The sequence below is a fragment of the Meriones unguiculatus genome, chromosome 18, assembly GCF_030254825.1.
Source record: "Meriones unguiculatus strain TT.TT164.6M chromosome 18, Bangor_MerUng_6.1, whole genome shotgun sequence".
In the NCBI taxonomy this organism is placed as follows: Eukaryota; Metazoa; Chordata; class Mammalia; order Rodentia; family Muridae; genus Meriones; species Meriones unguiculatus.
In genome coordinates, this window is record NC_083365.1 from 29507392 (window position 1) to 29528205 (window position 20814).

The following is a 20814-nucleotide window of genomic DNA, read 5'->3' on the forward strand; positions in this document are numbered from 1 at the left end:
TGCAGGCTGCTAGACTTTCCCTAGGTGACCCCAGCAGCACGGTTTCTTCCTTCCCTGTGGGGTCCTCTCTGGACAGGGGTTCCCAGTCCCTGTTGTACTAGGGCGCACAGCTTGTCTGTACCGCTGAGCTGAGCACGCAGCTCTCTGTGCGGCAGGAGCTCATTTGTGTTATTGGTGGATACCTGCCATCCTAGAGACCTTCTGGGGAAAGACTGGGTGACCCGTGATCAGACTGGCAACTTTGCTTCCCCGTGGGGTTTTCTTGCGACTGGGACTCCCAGTCTCAGGCACCCTTGTGCCCACTGATCAGCCTGGGAAAGTGATTGGGACATGCACACTTGCGGCTCCAGCCCGAAGTCCAAAGCCCGAGTTACCCCTGGATTTCTTCCGGGTTCTGGCTGGGTAGCTGTGAGTGGACCTGACTGATTTCCACGCCGTGGGAACCTCCCCTTACCTGGGAAACATGATCGATGTAGTTTCAGGGCCCAGAGTTCAGTCTCCTGGTCGCTGCAGGGAGAGTGCTATCCAGCTTCTCAGAGGAGGTGCTCTCCCGGCGCTGCCATCTTGGCTCCCCCCGGTTCTGGCTATTTCAAATAAAGCTGCTATGAACATGGTTGAGCAAATGTCCTTTTTGCGTACTTCCACATATTTTGGATATATGCCTAGGAGTGGTATAGCTGGACCTTGAGGAAGCACTATCCCTAATTGTCTGAGAAAGCATCAGATTGATTTACAAATTGGTTGTACAAGTGTACATTCCCAGTAGCCCTGGAGGATTGTTCCCCTTTATCTACATTTTCTCCAGAATTTGTTGTCACTTGAGTTTTTGATCTTATCCATTTTGATTGTTGTAAGGTGAAATCTCAGGGTTGTTTTGATTTTCATTTCCCTAATGACTTAGGATGCTGAACATTTCTTTAATTGTCTCTCTGTCTTTCGATTTTCTTGTATTGAGAATTCTCTGTTTAGCTCTGTACCCCATTTTTCAATTGGATTAATTGGTTGTTGTTGTTTAAATTCTTAAGTTCTTTATATATTCTGGATATTAGCCCTCTGTCAGATATAGGGTTGGTGTAGATCCTTTCCCAGTCTGTAGGCTATAGCTTTGTTCTGATGACAGTGTCCTTTGCTTTACAGAAGATTTTCAGTTTCATGTGGTCCCATTTCTTGATTGTTGCTCTTAGAGCCTGTGCTGTTGGTGTTTTTTTTCAGGAAGTTGTCTCCTGTGCCAGTGAGTTCTAGGTTCTTCCCCACTTTTTCTTCTAACTGATTTAGTGTGTCTGGTCTTATATTGAGGTCTTTGATCCATTTGGACTTTAGTTTTGTGCAGCATGATAAATATGGTACTATTTGCATTTTCCTACATGTAGACATCCAGTTAGATCAATTCCATTTGTTGAAGAAACTGTCTTTTTTTTCCATTGTATGATTTTGGCTTCTTTGTCAAAAATCAAGTAGCCACAGCTGTGTGGGTTCATTTGATTCCATTGACTTACCCTTCTGTTTATATGCCAGTACTTAGCAGTTTTTATTACTATTGCTCTCTAGTACAGCTTGAGATCAGGGATGGAGATACCTCCAGAGGATCTGTTCTTGTACAGGATTGTTTTAGCAATTCTGTTTTTTTTTTTTTTTGTTGTTCATTTTTCCTTATGAAGCTGAGAATTGTTCTTTCAAGGCTTGTAAAGAATTGTGTTGGTATTTTGAGTTCAGTTTTTTTTTTGTTTGTTTGTTTGCATTTCCCAAAAGGCTAAGAATTTTGAACATTTCTTTAAGTGTTCCCAGGCCATTACCAGTCTCTCTATTGAAGAAGAATCTATTTATATCGAGACTCCATTTTTAATAGGGTTATTTTGTTTGTTGCTGTTTAGTTTCTTGAGGTTTATATATGCAGGATATTAGCCCTTTGTTGAATGTGAGTTTGGTGAAGTTCTTTTTCCATTCTGTAGGCTACCCTATATCCTGCTGTTTGTTCCCCTCGGGATTATTTTCTCTTCTTCTAGAGTTTTCAGGTGTTCTGTTAATTAGCTAGTAATAGTTCTCACTAATTTCTTTATGAAGGCACTTAGTACTATGAACTTTGTTCTTAGCATTCATTGTGTCTCATACATTTGTTTTTTTTCCTTTGTGTGTGCTTCTTTTTTTATTAATTACACTTTATTCATTTTGTATCCCCCCATAAGCACCTCCTTCCTCCCCTCCCGACCCCACCCTCCCTCCCCTTTCTGCATGCATGCCACTCCCCAAGTCCACTGATAAGGGAGGTTCTCCTCTCCTTTCTGATCTTAGTCTATCAGTTCACATCAAAAGTGGCTGCATTGTCCTCTACTGTGGCCTGGTAAGGCTGCTCCCCCACAGGGGGAGGTGATCAAAGAGAAGGTCAATCAAATTATGTCAGAGGCAGTCCCTCTTCCCATTACTATGTAACCCACTTGGACACTGAACTGCCATGGGCTACATCTGTGCATGGGTTCTAGGTTATCTCCATGAATAGTCCTTGGTTGGAGTATGAGTCTCTGGGAAGTTCCTTGTGTTCAAATTTCCTTGTTCTGTTGCTCTCTTTGTGGAGATCCTGTCCTCTCCAGCTCTTACTATTTCCCAGTTCTTACATAAAATTCCATTCACTCTGCCCAACAGTTGCCCATCAGGCTCAGCATCTGCTTTGATAGTCTGTAGGGCAGAGGCTTTCAGAGGCCCTCTGTGGTAGGTTCCTAGTTTGTTTCCTGTTTTCTTCTTCTGGCTTTCAGAAGCCCTCTGTAGAAGGTTCCTAGGTTGTTTCCTGTTTTCTTCTTCTTCTGATGTCCATCCTCTTTGCCTTTCAGGATGAGGATTGACCAATTTAGTTAGGGTCCTCTCTCTTGCTTAGTTTCTTTAGATGCACAGATTTTAGTGGGTTTGTCCTATGTTGTATGTCTATATGAGTGAGTATATTCCATGTGTGTCTTTTTGCTTCTGGGACAACTCACTCAGGATGATCCTTTCCAGGTCCCACCATTTACCTGCAAATTTCATGCTGTGCATTTATTCTCATTAGTCTATTCTCATTGACATCTTTAATTTCATTATTTTTTTCTTGACCCAACAGTCATTGAGTAAAGAGTTGCTCAGTTTTATGAGTTTTAGGATTTTTCTTCTTTCTTTCTTTCTTTCTTTCTTTCTTTCTTTCTTTCTTTCTTTCTTTCTTTTTTTGTGGAAGTCGAGCTTTAATTTGTGGTAATCTGATAAGATAAAGGAGGTTATTTAAATTTTCTTGTATCTGTTGAGATTTTATTTGTACTGAGTACATGATCAATTTTGGAGAAGGTTCTTTGGGTTGCTGAGAAGAAGATATATTCTTTTGTGTTTGGGTGAAATGTTTTGTCGTTATCTGTTAGGTTCATTTGAGAATGATATTGGTTATTTCTGTTATTTTTCTGTTTAGTGTCTGTCTGGATGACCTATCAATTTGTGAAAGTAGTGTAATGAAGTCTCCAATTATTAATGTGTGGAATTTAATGTGTGATTTAATATTTAGTGATGTTTCTTTTACAAATGAATGCATTTGCATTTGGAGAATGGATTCTCACATTTGAGCCCTCATCTTTTAAAAAGCACAAAATGTCCATCCTTTAAAAAGAGTATAGGAATATATCAAAAAGAGTGAGAAAGCATTGGCTATTTTCTTAGGGAATGAGGTTTGATGGCCATGATCCACATGGTGGCTCACAAACAGCACAAATCCATTTCCAGGATCTGCGTTTATTGGTTTCCATGAGCACCAGGCACACAAATGGTACAAAAACACTAATGCAGACAAAAGACTACAATATATGTAGAGTAAAAATATATTAAAAAATTTATTCTAAATTTTTATCATTGTTAAGTTTGTTTTATTCCAGATTTTCCAGGGATGATTCGGTGTGTACAATCTGATAATTACAAAGAAAAATCTTATGTGCTTAAAACTGTTTTTTATGCCAACTTGACCCAAACTAAGGCTACCTGGAAAGTGAGAAACTCAAGTAAAGATTCTAAGGAAAATAATATAATCAGTAAAATACCTTGCTTGGTTTCATAGAGCATCTCTATACTTTCATCTTTCCTTGCACAGATACATTTCTTTTTGCAGAGTCACACTTATAATCATCAACAAGTACATGAACATAGATAATTTTATTGATTTTCTGTTAGCATTTTGAAGATTAATGCTTTGAGATTACTCAATTCCCACCATTAAAATCTGTTTTCACTGAGGTTGAGAATAGCACAGATACATGATTACAATCATGAGTGTCTAAAGGGAGTTGGACAACATGAATATTTTACAAACTAATGGTAGTAGACTCATTTTTAGGGAATTTGAATCTAACCCTCCCAGCATTTACATTTGATCAGGAATATGGATCTGGTCATAAAATACTTCCCATGGAAAAGGTCTCAAATGCAATTGGAAAGTAGTGGGTGACTCCATAGGAGCAATGCCATTATTGCACCAGTGACCACATCGTGCTTGGGAGGTGACTCACTGCATGAAGGTTCCAGAGACAGATAACACCACTGATGTCTTGTTTTTCCCAGTGGCCCACAGATCACCTTCCAGTACTATGAATGTGAGCCAGCTCAGAAGTATCTCTGTCACTCTGAAATTGATTTTCCTACATCTTGGAGCCAAAGTATGTTGTGGCTTCAGCAATAGGGTCATACCATCTAGTCATGGTGGGAAACTAAAAACAGTGGAAATGTTCAGTGCTGTTTTGAAGGTCTCCCAGCTTTCCTGGCCATAAACTATAGGTACATAGCACAGTACACATTCATACAAATTCACATGTTAGAGGTGTGTCATGTATTAATAAACAAATTAAATATAAATTTTGAATTAAACAGTGATTTTGTGCACATGGTCCTTTGGAAGATATTAAAAAATTTTACATAAATGCTAATAAGTGCATGATACAGTCCTCGTGACTGAGACAATTTTCAAAACATCATCAGGCTTCATTAGTAAACTTGTATTATGATATTTTGCTTGTTGAATTTAAAAAGAATGTGGAGTAAAGTCCACTGCTATTCCACGGGTAGATTATTACTTTTGTCTCATTTTTCTTTATTATTAGTTATTATCATTACTTGCAATTTATTTGCTTTGTATGCCAGTCATAGTCCCCTAATTTCCTCCTTGTCCCACCTTCCCCTCCCTCTTCCTCCACTATAGGAGTAGTCCTCCTCCACTACTGTCTGACTGTCGCCTATCAGATCCTATCAGAACTGCCTAGATCCTTTTCCTCAGTGGGCTGTCTAGGTCGCCCCACCAGGGAAAAGTGATCAAGGAGCAAGCATCCAACTTCATGTCAGAGACTGCCTAGAAGCCTCACTAGGGAACCCACATGGAGACTAAGAGTCTATAGGATACATCTGAACAAGAGGTCTAGATCCTTGGTTGATTCATCAGTCTCTGCAGTCCCCCCTGGGCCCTACTTTTTTGGTTCTCTTACTCTCCTTGTAAAGCTCCTGTCCCCTCTAGGTCTTTCTATATCCCCCTTTCTTCCAAAAAACTCTCTACACTCTGTCCAAAATTTGACTGTGAGTCTCTGCATCTTCTTTGATCCCCTGCTGGGTGGAGTCTTTTAAAGGATATCCGTGCTAGCTCTTGTCCTGTTCCCTCTCATCTACCCCTTCTGGTGTCTATAGTGTTTTCCCTTCTGAATGAGAATTAAGAATTTTTACAAGGGTCTTCCTTGTTGTTTAGCTTCTTAATGTCTGTAGATTTTAGTATGTTTATGCTATATTATATGGCTAATATCCACTTATTAATGAGTATATACCATGTATGACTTTCTGCTTCTGGGATACCTCATTCAGAATGATCTTTTCCTTCTCACACCCATCAAAATGGCTAAGATAAAAAACTTAAGTGACAGCACATGCTGGAGAGGATATGGTGAAAGGGGAACATTATTCCATTGTTGTTGGGAATGTAAACTTGTACAACCACTTTGGAAATCATTCTGGTGCTTTCTCAGACAACTAGAAATAGCGCTTCCTCAAGACTCAGCTAGAGCATCCTAGACATATAGCCAAGGACATTTGCTACCATGTTTGTAGCTGCTTTATTTGTAATAGAAAGAATCAGTAAACAACCCAGATGTCCCTCAGCTGAGGAATGGATTCAGAATTTGTGGTACATTTACACAATGGAATACTACTCAGCACATAAAAACAAGGAAATCATAAAATTTGCAGCTAATGGTGGGATCTAGATAAGATCATCCTGAGTGAGGTTTCCCAGAATCAGAAAGACATACATGGTGTATGCTCACTTATAAGTGGATTTTAGACATATAATATAGGATGAACCTACAAATATCTGTACACCTAAAGAAGCTAAGCAAGAAGGAGGGCCCTCGGTAAGATGATCAATACTCACTCAGAAAGACAAATGGGATGGACATTGGAAGAAGGAGAAAAGAGGAAACAGGACATGAGCCTACCACAGAGGGCCTCTGAAAGACTCTACCCAGCAGGGTATTAATGCAGATGGTGAGGCTCGTAGCCAATCTTTGGGCAGAGTGCAGGGAATCTTATGAAAGAAGAGGGAGATAAAAAGACTTGGAGGTAACAGGAGTTCCACAAGGAGACCAACAGAACCAAAAAAATCTGGGCCAAGTGATCTTTTCTGAGACTGATATTCCAGCCAAGGACCATGCATGGAGATAACCTCAACCCCCTGCACAGATTTAGCCCATGGCACCTCAGTCTCCAAGTGGGTACCCTAGTAATGGGAGCAGGGACTCTCTCTGAGATGAACTCAGTGGCTGGCTCTTTGGTCACCTTCCCCTGAAATGGGTGCAGTCTTCCCAGGCCACAGAGGAAGATAATGCAGTCAGTTCTGATGATACCTGATAGGCTAAGGGGTCATGGGAGGAGGACCTCCCCTATCAGTGTATTTGGGGAGGGGCATTTGAGGTGATGAGGAAAGAAGAGTAGGATCTGGAGGGGATGGGGGCAGCTACAGCTGGGATATAATGTGAACAAACTGTAATATATATATATATATATATATATATATATATATATACTATCTCAGAAGCTGTTTTATTCGTGGGGGGATATAATTTCCTTTGGCTTTTTCATAATGTGAACCATGCAGTCAGCGATGGTACAATGAGGAAAGACGTTAACCCTAACTTAGTATCCAAGGCACAGGCAGGCTGATTACAATGAAATAAATAAGGATCATCATTATAAAGTGGCCAGTGTGGCCTTTTCAATAAAAGGACAGTCCCAACCCCATCACCATCACCATCAGTCTGCATCATTCAAAGTCCTGAGATCACTGGTGTTTTATTATCACTGCTGCCACTGAAGCAGAAGGGAAAACCTGAGTGCTCCGAACTGCAGTTCTGAATGGAAATGAGTGGGAAGTATCCAGGTTAGCTGTTGTGTGGATATGGCATAAGCCAGAGAGTTAAGTAGGGGTGACGAAGAGAAATTTGGTACCCACACAAAGACCAGTCTGAGGTTGAGGAATAGCTACAAACAGCATTGTTCAAATTAAGTGGTATGATTCTAACAAATGACCCATAAGGCCAAGTCTATTATTATGTTGAACAAGAAGAACTCACAGTGGGTCACTGAGTTGGAAGTTCATCTTTAAAAGCACATCCAAAGTTCCTTTTATGACTTTAAGTGCTGCCTCCAGACAGTATTTAAACAAACGGTAGCTTAGAGACAGAGGAACATAATTTTAACATTCCATCAGAAATCTATACTTTGATTTTGGAGAAAAATAATGGGACTGAGGATCTCAATAAATTCATAATTTCAGGATGTGCAGATATAATGTAGATACAAATAACACTTGTTTCTCTGTATTTATTAGCTAAAACATTATGTTTTAATTTTGTTAAAGTGGAACTCTGGTAATAATTGTTATCCAAATAATCATCCATGACAATTTGCATTTGCTGAGTGTTAACTTTATGTCAGAGTTAATAAACAGTACTGAGGACATCAGCATGAGCACACTGGAGATGTTGTTTCACATCAGAAAACAGTGAACAAACAAAGACAGAGAGAAAAGATGTGATATGTGTTTGCAATGTTTACCGTAAGGCATAGGAACCATCAGAGTTGGCATTTGCATGGACCTCTGTAGGGTATCAGAGCAGCTGCTGAGACTCCTAGCCAGGTTTCAGGGAATCTTATGAAAGAAGGAGGAGATTAGAAGACCTGGAGAGGACAGGAGCTCCAAAAGGAGAGCGACAGAACCAAAAAATCTGGGCACAGGGGTCTTTTCTGAGACTGATACTCCAACCAAGGATTATTTGTGGAGATAACCTAGAACCTCTGCATGGATGTAGCTCACGGAAGTTCAGTGTCCAAGTGGGTTGCACTTTAATGGGAACAGTGAACTGTCGCTGACATGAACTGATTGGCCTGCTCTTTGATCACCTCCTCCTGGGGTGGGAAGAGCAGCCTTACCAGGACACAGAGGAAGACAATGCAGACAGTCCTGATGAGACCTGATAGACTAGGATCAGAAAGAAGGAGAGGAGGACCTCCCCTATCAGTGGATTTGGGGAGGGACATGGTGGAGAAGGGGGAGGGAGGGTGGGATTGGGAGGGGAGGAGGGATGAAGCTGCAGGGGGGATACAAAGTGAATAAACTGTAATTAATAAAAATAAAAAAGATACAACTGTTACAAATGTGCCACTGAAAATATTTCTAAGGAAATATAAATACTATATTCTGAGAATTGAACAGACCTGGAAGAATATTGGAGTTTCTTTGATCTCTGTGATCACATAGACTTTTCTTGCTGCCTGTAAGTTTGTAAAATAGGGACCAGCCCTGGCGGATGCAACTCTTCATTTCTTCAAGGAAATCTATATGCTCTGAACATTTATTTGCTTACAGTTCACCACACTTTTAAAATTCTGCTTTGCTTTCCTCACTGCTGCTCTGATTAGCTTCAATCCTAAATCTCTTAGGACCAAGCTGTTTCTTCCTGCAGGAAGTTATGCTCCATAGCAGTGCCCACCCTACCCCTTCTGTTCCTTAGCACCATTTCTCTCAATGTCTTCTCTCTTCTACAATTTCAGTGCCAGACCTAACACATCACCATCATCAACTCCATCACCATCACCATCAGTCTGCATCAGTCAAAGTCCTGAGATCACTGGTGTTTTATTATCACTGTAATCTGTTTTATTAGCCCAGGGACTAAAGCAAAGATGACATCCTGTGTTTGTTAGGTGACATTTTCTCCCTGCTGGCTTCTCAGATGTCCCTAGGTCCATGCAAATAAGTACATTTTAAAAAAAAGATTCATATATACCACTTCTGAGCATATACCCAAAGGATGCTCCATCCTTCCTCAAGGATACTTGTTTAACTATATTCATGGAATCTTTATTTATAATAGAAAATGGAACTCAGTTGAGGAATGGATAAAGAAAGAGTGGTACCGGACATTGGAAGAGGGAGAAACAGGGAACAGGATAGAGCCTACCACAGAAATACTCTGAAACACTCAACCCAGCAAGGTATTAAAGCAAAGGCTGAGACTCATCGGCAGCCTTTGGGCAGAGTGCAGTGAATCTTATGTAAGAATAGGAGATAGAAAGACCTGGCGGGAAGTGAAGCTCCACAAGGAAACTTGACAACAGAACCAATAAATCTGGGCCCAGGGGCCTTTTCTGAGACTGATACTCCAACCAAGGACTATGCATGGACATAACCATGAACCCCTGCACAGATGTAGCCCATGGCAGCTCAGTGTCCAAATGGGTTCCCCAGTAATAGGAATAGGGATTATCTGTGACCTGAACTCAGTGGCTGGCTCATTGATCACCTCCCCCTGAGGAAGGAGCATCCTTACTAGGCCACAGAGGAAGATACTGTAGCCAGTCCTGATGAGACATGATAAGCTAGGGTCACAGGAAAAGGGAGAAGGATCTCCCTGATCACTGTACTTGAGGAGGGGATGGAAGGAGATGAGGGAGGGAAGGTGGGGTTGGGAGGGAATGAGGGAGGGGACTCCAGCTGGGATACAAAGTGAATAAACTGTAATTAATAAAAAAATAAGAATGATCTTCAAAAGATTATCCTGAGTGATGTATCTCAGAAGCAGAAAGACACACAGTATATGCTCACTTATAGGTGGATACTAGATCTATAATATAGGATAAACATACTAAAATCTGTACACCTAAAGAAGCTAAACAAGAAGGAGGTCCCTGGGTAAGATGATCAATCCTCACTCAGAAAGACAAACAGGATGGACATTGGAAGAAGGAGAAAACAGGAAACAGGACAGAAGCCCAACACACAGGGTCTCTGAAACACTCTACCCAGCAGTATATCAAAGCAGATGCTGAGATTCTTAACCAAAATTTGGGCAGAGTTCAGGGAATTCTATGAAAGAATGGGGAGGTAGGGGGACCTGGAGAGAACAGGACCTCCACAAGGAGAGCAACATAACCAAGAAATCTGGGCACAGGGGTCTTTTCTGAGACTGATGCTCCAACCAAGGACCATTCATGGATATAACCTAGAACCCTTGTTCAGATGTAGCCCATTGTAGCTCAGTCTCCAAGTGAGTTTCCTAGTAAGAAGAACAGGGACTGTCTCTAACATGAGCTCAGTGGAAGGCTCTTTGACCCTCCTCCCCCTGATGGGGGAGCAGCCTAGCCAGGCCACAGATTTGCACTTGGAGAAGGGAATGGGAGGAGATGAGGGAGGGTAGGGGGTTTGGGGAGGAAATGAGGGAGGGGGCTAGAGCTGGGATACAAAGTGAATAAAGTGTAATTAATATAAATATTTAATTTAAAAAAATGTGAATGTGGAATCTTCCCAAGGGTCTTCCTTGTTGTTTAGCTTCTTTATGTCTGTAGATTTTAGTATATTTATCCTATGTCATATGGCTAATATCCACTTATAAATGAGTATATACCATGTATGTATCTCTGCTTCTGGGATAGTTCACTCAGGATGACCTTTTCCATCTCATACTCACCAGAATGGCTAAGATCAAAAACTCAAGTGACAGCACTTGCTGGAGGGGATATGGTGAAAGGGAAATTCTCCAGTGTTGCTGGTGGAAATATCAACTTGTAGAACTACTTTGGAGATAAATCTGGCGCTTTCTTAGGAAACTAGGAATAGGGCTACTTCGAGACTCAGCTATACCATTACTAGGCATATATCTGAAAGATGCTGAACCTTACAACTTTTGCTTAGCTGTGTTCATAGTAGCTTTATTCATAATCGCTAGAATCTAGACACAACCTAGATGTTCCTCAACCAAAGAATGGATACAGAAAGTGTGATACATTTACACAATGGAATATTACTCGATTACTAAAAACAAGGAAATCATGAAATTAGCAGGCAATTGGATGTAACTTTTCTCTTTTTTTTTTTTAATTAACGTTTTTCTTCTTACCCCAATTAGCATTTTGGTAGATATCTGTGTTAAACAAATTGATGTTTTTATAATTTGGCAACAGATAAATTGAAGAATATGGTATGTAGAATTATATTTAAATGGAATTTACTAAGTTATTATTCAAAGAGAAAAACATTTAAGTTTGGTAAACATTGTTTTTTTTTTTTTTTTAAGGAAGAAATAAGAGAATGGGTTGAATAACATTCCTCTATAAAGGTTCATTCATATTTGTATTTCTTTGAATAATTAATAATATTCTGCTGGCTGATTACTAAGCATTATTTTCTTCAAAGTATTATTAAACCTATACCTGAATTGGTAAAGTGGTAAATACATTGAATATAAGTAAATTTCCTGACCTTAACCTTACTCTGTGAGATCAGTATCAGTTACTTGAATTTTTTAGTACAGATTTCTGGATATTAGGAATATCTATTGGAATCCATGTAATTCTTTATCAACCTTTTCATGGCATTTTTCATCTCTTTATTTCTCATTGTGTAAATGGCTGGATTTAGGAGAGGTGTAAAAACAGAGTAAAATACAGCAAAAAATTTGTCCAACCAGGTGATTTGTATAGGGCTCACATAGATGAAGATGCAGGGCACAGAAAAGATCATCACCACTGTGATGTGGGCAGAGCATGTGGACAGGGCCTTAGATGCACCAGCTTTAGAGCTCTGGCGAACAGTTATAAGGATATATGTATAGGATATGAGCAACAGAATGAAGCAGGGCATACCCACAACTCCACAGTCAACATTTGTAAAAATATCTAAGTCATGGGAATCCACACAAGCTAACTTGATTATCAGTGGTATATCACAGAAAAAACTATCAATTTCCTTGGGCCCACAAAAGGGCAGCTGCACAATCACTACCAGGTGACTCATGGCATGAATAAAGCCAATGGCCCAACAAGTCAACACCAGCACACTGCATCTTTTCAGGTTCATGATGGTGAAGTAGTGGAGTGGTTTGCAGATGGCCACATAGCGGTCATAAGCCATAACCACCAACAACACCACCTCTCCTGCAGCGATGCAATGGGTGAAAAAGACCTGAGACATGCAGCCTGAAAAAGAAATGGTCTTGTTTTCTCTGAGAAAGTCTGTGATCATTTTAGGAGTGGTGACTGAGGAAAGCCACATGTCAACAAAGGACAGGTTGGCTAACAGGAAGTACATAGGGGAATGGAGATGGGGATCAGTGGTTATTATAAACATGACGACAATATTTCCAGATACAACGAGTATATAAAGCATCACAAACATCACGAAGAGTGAAAGCTGAACACTGTGTGAATGAGCAAGTCCTAAAAACACAAATTCTGACACTGTGGACTGATTACCTCTATCCATTTTATTCAGTGTGTCTTTAGAAACAACCTGAAGAGAAAAAACAGTCAATTAGAAGAATGTGGACAGTGAGTTATCTAGTTGAACCTGACATTCGTATTGTTATGAAGTTAACATCTACACCTGCAATAAAAAAATCTAAATGTAAGGACAATTCTTTGTCAGCTTTGAGAAACATTGCTGCCCAAAGTGAAAGCTCATGAGCCAAATGTATCTCCCCAAGAGGAGAAGCATCAGGTGTGACTGCTATGCACATACTCTAGTTAGAAATACCTCTTACAGGAGTACAGTGAGGATGCAAGATGGCAATTCGAAGGCCTGAAAGTGTTGCTTCGTCTAAAAGTATTTGTTTCCATTTCTTTACCTTAATTTAATACTGTGTTGTCAATGTGTAAAAGAGAACATTCACAGTAAAATTAACAAGGTTTTGTAGTATTTGGGGTCAAGTGATAAATAGAATGTTTTTTTTCAGCATCCTTTATGTATATTTTAACACAATATTGTTTGCACAGGTTTAGGCAAGTATCTTATTATAAAACTGAGTACTATGTTTAAGACAAGTTTATTTGTGAATGTATATGTGTGTGTGTATTTGTGTGTGAATATATGTAATCAGCTTCCTTTAAAATACTTGATACAGTTCTTCCCAGTTGACAGACACATATTTGAATTATGGAACATGTAGATGCATAGTAGCCACACTTTCTATTTTCCAAAAACCTATCATGATCTCTCTTTACTTTGCTCAAGAGTGTTAAAAGCATTTTAAAAATCTATCTATCTATCTATCTATCTATCTATCTATCTATCTATCTATTCATTTATTTATTTATTTATATTTAATGTGGATGAGGGCTCTATCTGCATGAATCCTTGCCAGGAAGAAGAGAGCATCAGATCCCATTATACATGGTTGTGAGTTGACATATGGTTGCTGGAATTGAACTCATGACATCTGGGTGAGCAGCCAGTGCTCTTTTTTTTATTTTATTTTTCATCAATTACACTTTATTCATTCTGCATCCCCCCATAAGCCCCTCCTTCCTCCCCTCCCAATCCCACCCTCTCTCCTCCCTCTGCATGCATGCCACTCTCCAAGTCCACTGATAGGGGAGGTTCTCCTCTCCTTTCTGATCTTAGTCCATCAGTTCACATCAAAAGTGGCTGCATTGTCCTCTACTATGGCCTGGTAAGGCTGCTCCCCCCAGAGGGAGGTGATCAAAGAGCAGGCCAATCAGATTATGTCAGAGGCAGTCCCTCTTCACATTACTATGTAACCCAATTGGACTCTGAACTGCCCTGGGCTACATCTGTGCAGGGGTTCTGGGTTATCTCTATGAATGGTCCTTGGTTGGAGTATGAGTCTCTGGGAAGTTCCCTGTGTTCAAATTTTCTGGTTCTGTTGCTCTCCTTGTGGAGACCCTGTCCTCTCCAGCTCTTACTATTTCCCAGTTCTTACATAAAATTCCCTTCACTCTGCCCAACAGTTGTCCATCAGGCTCAGCATCTGCATTGATAGTCTGTAGGGCATAGGCTTTCAGAGGCCCTCTGTGGTAGGTTCCTAGGTTGTTTCCTGTTTTCTTCTTCTTCTGATGTCCATCCTCTTTGCCTTTCCGGATGGGGATTGGACATTTTAGTTAGGGTCCTCTCTCTTGCTTAGTTTCTTTAGATGCACAGGTTTTAGTGGGTTTGTCCTATGTTGTATGTCTATATGAGTGAGTATATACCATGTGTGTCTTTTTGCTTCTGGGACAACCCACTCAGGATGATCCTTTCCAGATCCCACCATTTACCTGCAAATTTAACCACTGGGACACCTCCGAGTCACTGTTGTAAGTACTTTGGAAGGCCCAGATTCAATAAGACCTTCTAATATTTTATTTGCAATTCTTTGAACTTGGTGCCAATTCTCATAGAAAATGTTGACATTGGCTTAAAAAATTAAACAAAATCAATGAGCAGAAACTCATGTACTAATAGTTTCATGAACATTTACACCAAATATTTATTCTTTCCTGTGGTAATAAGTTTTACACATAGATTGTTTTGTATCAAAGTTCTAAACTTTGGAATTGAGTCAATATTTGTATTTTTGTAACATTTGTGTATATAGTCATGATTATTCACTATAGTAGATCCCAGGTGGTATATTCACATGACCTCATAGTTCTGTAGTCATTCACAATGTCTCCTTTGCTGGCAGATTTCTTTAACCTGATTTGTGAAATGGACAAGTGTTTTGCATCTTCTCATGATTTGTTTTACATTTCTTCCTATTTCTGAGCTGAAAATTAACTTATCTACAGTCTTTTCTATGAGTGAACAATACTGGATCTGATTAAGAAACAGCAAATCTTGTTCAGTGTTAGCATTTTGCTGATTATACTGATCATTAGGAAAGGAATGGTGATGTGATGCCCTAATATACTGAGGCTGTGCCTGTTCTGGTGGTGTTTGCATTGATTGCAAACCGTAGAAACTTCTGTTGGATTAGAAAAGGTAGAGTGAAATCATTAATAGTTTTGTAATAATGATAAAACATATAGCAACATTGCTCAATCCACATATAATGGGAATTGATAAAGGAGATACCTAGAAATGTTCAAGAATAATCCTGGAGAAAAATGTTGGAGAAATGAAATGACTTACCAAATACGTTTCTTTTTTTTCCCCCAAGATCACATTTTCTTCCATTTGATGTGTGCTTGTGAAGACATCTGCGACACGCAGAGGCTTTTTATTGGAACCATTTTTTTTTCAGCCTGGCCTATAGTTTCTGCCTGAACTTGTCCCATAGGTTAATTCACTTTTTCTGTATTCTGAACAAAATGAGAGACTGGGATGTAATTATCTTAGACATATCTTAGCAATTGTTTTGTTAAAAACAATACCAAGTGCTACATATTTGAGGAATTAGAAAGACATTCTTATTAATCACCACCAAAATGACATTACTCTATTATTCAAAGTATTCGTAGTAAAAGAATCCATTAGAATTGTTTTCTTTTCCTGTACTTTTTTGTATGTTTTAAAAGAATATTGTTTTTACTGTTTTAAGCAATGATTTTAATGTTCAGCTGAACACTTTACATAAGATTGTGTATATGTAACCATACATAATCCCTTTTCTTTAAAATACCTGCCACTGCCCTATAAGTTGACATACACCTATTCAGTAACTATGGGCTATGTAGATGCCAAAGCCGTATTAGTTATGTGACTCTTTTCTTTTCACCTGACAACACTTCATGGTTCCTTTGTTTCTCAGCGGTGCTCTATGTATTTTAGAGGGCCTAGATTCAGTAGAATGTTCTGTTACTCCATCTGGAATTCTTGCCTTTGTCTTGGTGTCTATTCTATTAGAAAAGCACTAACTTTGGCTTTTTTATCAATAATATTAAAAAATCAACAAAGGGAAACAAACTAAATGATCTTTTTAGGACCATTTAAACCAAGTATTTATTCTATCTTCTGATTAAAGATTGTCCATGTAGAAGTTTTGTATCAAAAGTGTAAACTCTGTATTAGTGTCAGTATTTAGATTTTGTTAAGTATTGTGGATAGAGTCAGAATTACAGGCATAAGTAGATGCTATGCGATAGATTCTCATATCTTTGAACTTGTACGCTCATTTCTTCCAATGTCTTGCTTGTTGGTAGCCTCCTTGATCTGATATATGAAATAATCAGGAATTATACCTCTTTCCATTCACTTGACTGTTTCTTCCTAATTCTGAACTAAAAATTATCTCATACTGTGCACACTATAATCAAACATTATTTTGCTCCTGATCAAGAGACAGAGAATTCTTGTATAATGTTAGCTGGATGTCGCTTATACCACTGGTTAATGAATGATACAGCCACTAACACACTGATGGTGTGATTTGGTCTGATATTAATCCATAGAATATTATGGTGGCTTAGAAGATTTTGAAGCCATTTAATTACCTTCTAAAAATGACGCATGATATAGAAAATATGCTCAAATAAATTTATAATAGAATTGGTAGAAATGATACCTATAAATATTTTGAGAATTGTCTTAGAATGTTGGAGAGATAAAATGACTTACAATACAAGTTTTTCTCGTTGATCATATTTTTTTTTCCATCTGATGTATGCTCCGGAGGACATCCATTTCATGCAGATGTAGTCTCTTGGAAGCACATTCTCTACACCTGACCTATATTCACTGCCTCAAGTTGTTCCCATAGGTGAATTGACTTGTTCTGTATTTGGAGCAATAGGAGGACCATGAAAATAATTATCATGGACATCTCTCAGGGATTCTCTGTTAAGAATGATACCAAGGGCTACTTATTTGTGAAATTACAGAGACATTAGTCATCACAGAATTGACAACATTAGTTCATTTTCAAAATTATTCACATGACCAATAATAACCAAGGAGAAGTTTTCTGAAATCATGTTATGTTAATATGTCTATTTCATAGGTGAATTAAATTTTTTTATAGTTACAAGAGGCTATATGCTGGACAGTGTGAAATATGACTAAAACAAATTCCTTGCTGTGAATGCAGTTTCCTAATGCATGACCGGGTTGAGTCTAATTGGTAGGCAATTTTGGTCACTTGCTGGATTCATCTTAGTACGATATGTGACTCTATGTGGTGGTGGAAGTCACGCACTGGATGTAAAAACATTAACACTCCATTAACGTTCTTTTTTACTATTACATAGACATTAATGATGTGTATGTATATGTATATATGTTGTAGATATTGATGATATATAAAAATATAAATATATACATATGTACACACACAAACACTCACATACGTATATATGTCATTATGTGTTTATGAAAATTAGAGAAGAACTTTGTGGTGTTGGTTCTCTTCAACTTATCAAGTGCCCTGCAAATGAACTCAGGTGGACAGAGTTGCATAGGAAGCCTTTTAATCTAATAAGCCACGTGCCCAATACCCCTCCCATTATGATTATGTAAAACAATTATAGATAAACAATTAAAATATTTTGCTTTCAATTTAAATTTAATAATATATAAATAAATAAGAATATAATAAAAGAAGTGACATTTAGGTCTGATAGGTGACTCTACAATGGTAGTAGGTATGATTTGAATGCCAAGTTATACACATCCATTAAGACCTACAATTTTCAGGCAAGACTTTATGAAAATCAAGAGCTTCTATACAGCCAAAGGGAAAAAACATTAACTGAGTGAATGGAAAGAATTTTCCAATAGAATGGGAAAGAATTTTTACTAGCCATACACCTGATGGAGAATTAACTCTAGTGTGAACAAAGAACAACAAAACACAGATTCATGAGGAGGTGGGCTTTTATTGGGATTAGGGGAGAGAGGCTAACAGAGAAGAGGGAAGAAAGGGTGAGGAATAAATAACACTAAGGATATTTGATAGGCTTTAAGATAACATTGCTTTATATTTATGTAACTTAAATATGTTTATATCCTGAATGAAGTTCTGTCACTTGGGCTGACAATACTCCCCACAAGACTACCTAAAATTAGCAAAACAAAACAAATTAAAACAAACATAAAAACTTGCAGAAAAAAACAAGCTCTAAAACCAGGCATGAGATATTTCTTTACAAGTTGTTGGTCAGGACAGTCAGAGATTTCCAAAATCTATAGGCTATTTCTATTGCTTTTGCTTTCCTTCCAAAGGTTGAAGATAAGTCTGTATTGTGGAAGGCACCAATTATCTCAGAGAAAGGACTTGGAAGATTTGAGCCAGATCTCACAGGATTAACCTCCTCCCTGAGTACTGACCATCATAATAACTGACATTGCTATTCAAGCTTCCAGTAGAGGAAAGCAATCACTATTGCTACTAGCTGAGATGCATATTACCAGTCTTGCAAGTTACTCCTAGAGTAGCAATAGTGGCACTCAGATCCTGAATTTGATCTGATGTTGACTATTAGCTTGCCTTGTATACCTTTACTGTGTTTAGGTATGTGCCTCGTATCCCTGATGACTCCAAAACTTTTATCATGAAGGGGTTTTCAATTTTGTCAAAGGTCTTTTCAGCATCTAGTGAGGTGATTATGTTTTTTTTTTTTCAGGTTTATCATCATCATCATCATCATTTACAATTTATTCACTTTGTATCCAGCTGAGGACCCCTCCCTCATCTCCTCCCATTCCCACCTTTCCTTCTTCCTCAACTCTGTCTCTTCCCTAGTTCACTGATAGGGGAGGACCCTCTCCCCTACTATCTAACCTTAGCCTATCAAGTCTCATCAGGACTAACTGGATCCTATTTCTCCCTGGCCTAGTAAGTTCATCTCACCAGGGGGTGGTCATCAAAGAACAGGCAACTGAGTTCATGTCGGAGACTGCCCCTGTTCTCCATGGAATCCCCATGGAGACTGAGCAGGGTGTCTAGGTCCTTTCCATGCCTGGTCCTCGGTTGATTTCTCAGTCTTTGCAGGGACTCTGGGCCCATATTTTTTTTTTTGGCTCTGTTGGACTCCTTGTGTAGTTCCTCTCCCCTCCAGTTTTTTCTATCCCTCCATTCTTTCATAAGATTCCCTATACTCTGCCCAAATTTTGTCTATGATTTTCAGCATCTCCTCGATACCCTGACAGGTAGAGTCTTTCAGAGTCCCTCTGTGGTAGGTTCCTGTCCTGTTTCCCGTCTTCTCCCACTTCTGATATCTATCCTGATGGCCCTTCTGAATGAGGATTAAGCATATTTCTAAAGTTCCTTCTTCTTTTTTTTTTTTTTTTCAATGCAGTTTATTCAGGAACCTTGAACAATCATCTTGAAAGACCAAAAGATAAGCAGCGATTGTTAACACTATGTAGAGTAGGCGCGGTATAGCAAGAGCTACCTCGCTGCATTCTTTCCCGCCCTCCCGGTTCCGGGTGGGTACGTGACTTGGCTCACAATCTGCCTTCCCGCCTTCCCTGTTCTGGGTACGTGACTTAACTACGGCTTTGTTCAAACCACCCAATCAGACCCCTGTAACTATGCTTCTCGCTTCTGTAAACACGCCTCCTGCTCCCGAGCCCTATAAAAACCCGTCACCCCAACCGAGAGGCGCGCAAGTCCTCCGATAGGCTTGGTCGCCCCGGGTACCCGTGTATCAAAATAAACCTCTTTCGGCTTGCATCCGAAGGCTGGTCTCGCTGTTCCTTGGGAAGCGGGGTCTCCCCGTCTAGATAGGCTCATGGGAGTCTTTCAATCTGACCCTGGGGAAAGCCAGCCCACAGCTTAAATAGCCTCTGGGTAGCCAACCCCAGCATGCCATGTGGGCAATGCAGATAGGTCCACATACATGGAAGCAAGCCAGATCCTCAGCCTTAGCCAAAAGTGGAGTTGTTTGTGACAGAGAGCACTCACCATCGGGAAGGTGGAAGGCGGAAACCAGCTCCATCTTTAAGGCTCCGCATTATGCAGCTCTCTACAGTTCCCCCTTTTTGTTTTAGACACATCAGGCAAGAGTAGAGGTCTGATCTCTGATATTAGAAATAAATTGGGACTTTGTACAGATGTTCATTTAGGTGTCATCCACCCAAAGAGCATCAGACCCGTCAGATACCTTTTTCTCAGAGGCGGGACCTGGGGCATCAACCTGCCTGCAATCAGACATGCTCTTCTCTGGGTCCAAAGCAGCTGAGCCTGAGTGCAGTGCTTAGCCTTGCATCCTGAGTGTAACATTTTGGCTTTTTATGGTAGCCAACCATGCTTGGGGAGACTGTCCTGCTTCAATGGCTGTAAAGGCCTGAATGGTCATGGCTGCATTACGCTGTTGTGAGACTCTAATCTTGCATATATACCACAGGCAAACCAAGGAGACCAACACCAGAAGGCCTGCTAACGCTCCCATGCTCGCCCATTCCTTCAGATGATTCATGGCTGCAGCAATCCATGATGATAATCCTGTGGCTAGTCCTGTGTCCACTCTGGTAGAATTTACCGTGACAATGGCCACTCTCAGCTGCTCCATCATAGTATCGAATTCTCCAGTCCAATTACCTAAAATATAGCTAGACAATTGTTTAGACAG

At 39.6% G+C, this 20814-nt stretch overlaps 1 protein-coding gene across 1 annotated transcript; it reads right to left on the reverse strand.

The window, feature by feature from the left end:
* Positions 1-11851: 11851 nt before the first annotated feature.
* On the reverse strand, positions 11852-12793 carry LOC132649001 (olfactory receptor 4K3-like). The gene has a single exon (XM_060371659.1). The coding sequence runs from the start codon at positions 12788-12790 to the stop codon at positions 11852-11854; it is 939 nt and encodes a 312-aa protein (XP_060227642.1). The 5' UTR covers positions 12791-12793.
* Positions 12794-20814: the final 8021 nt, after the last annotated feature.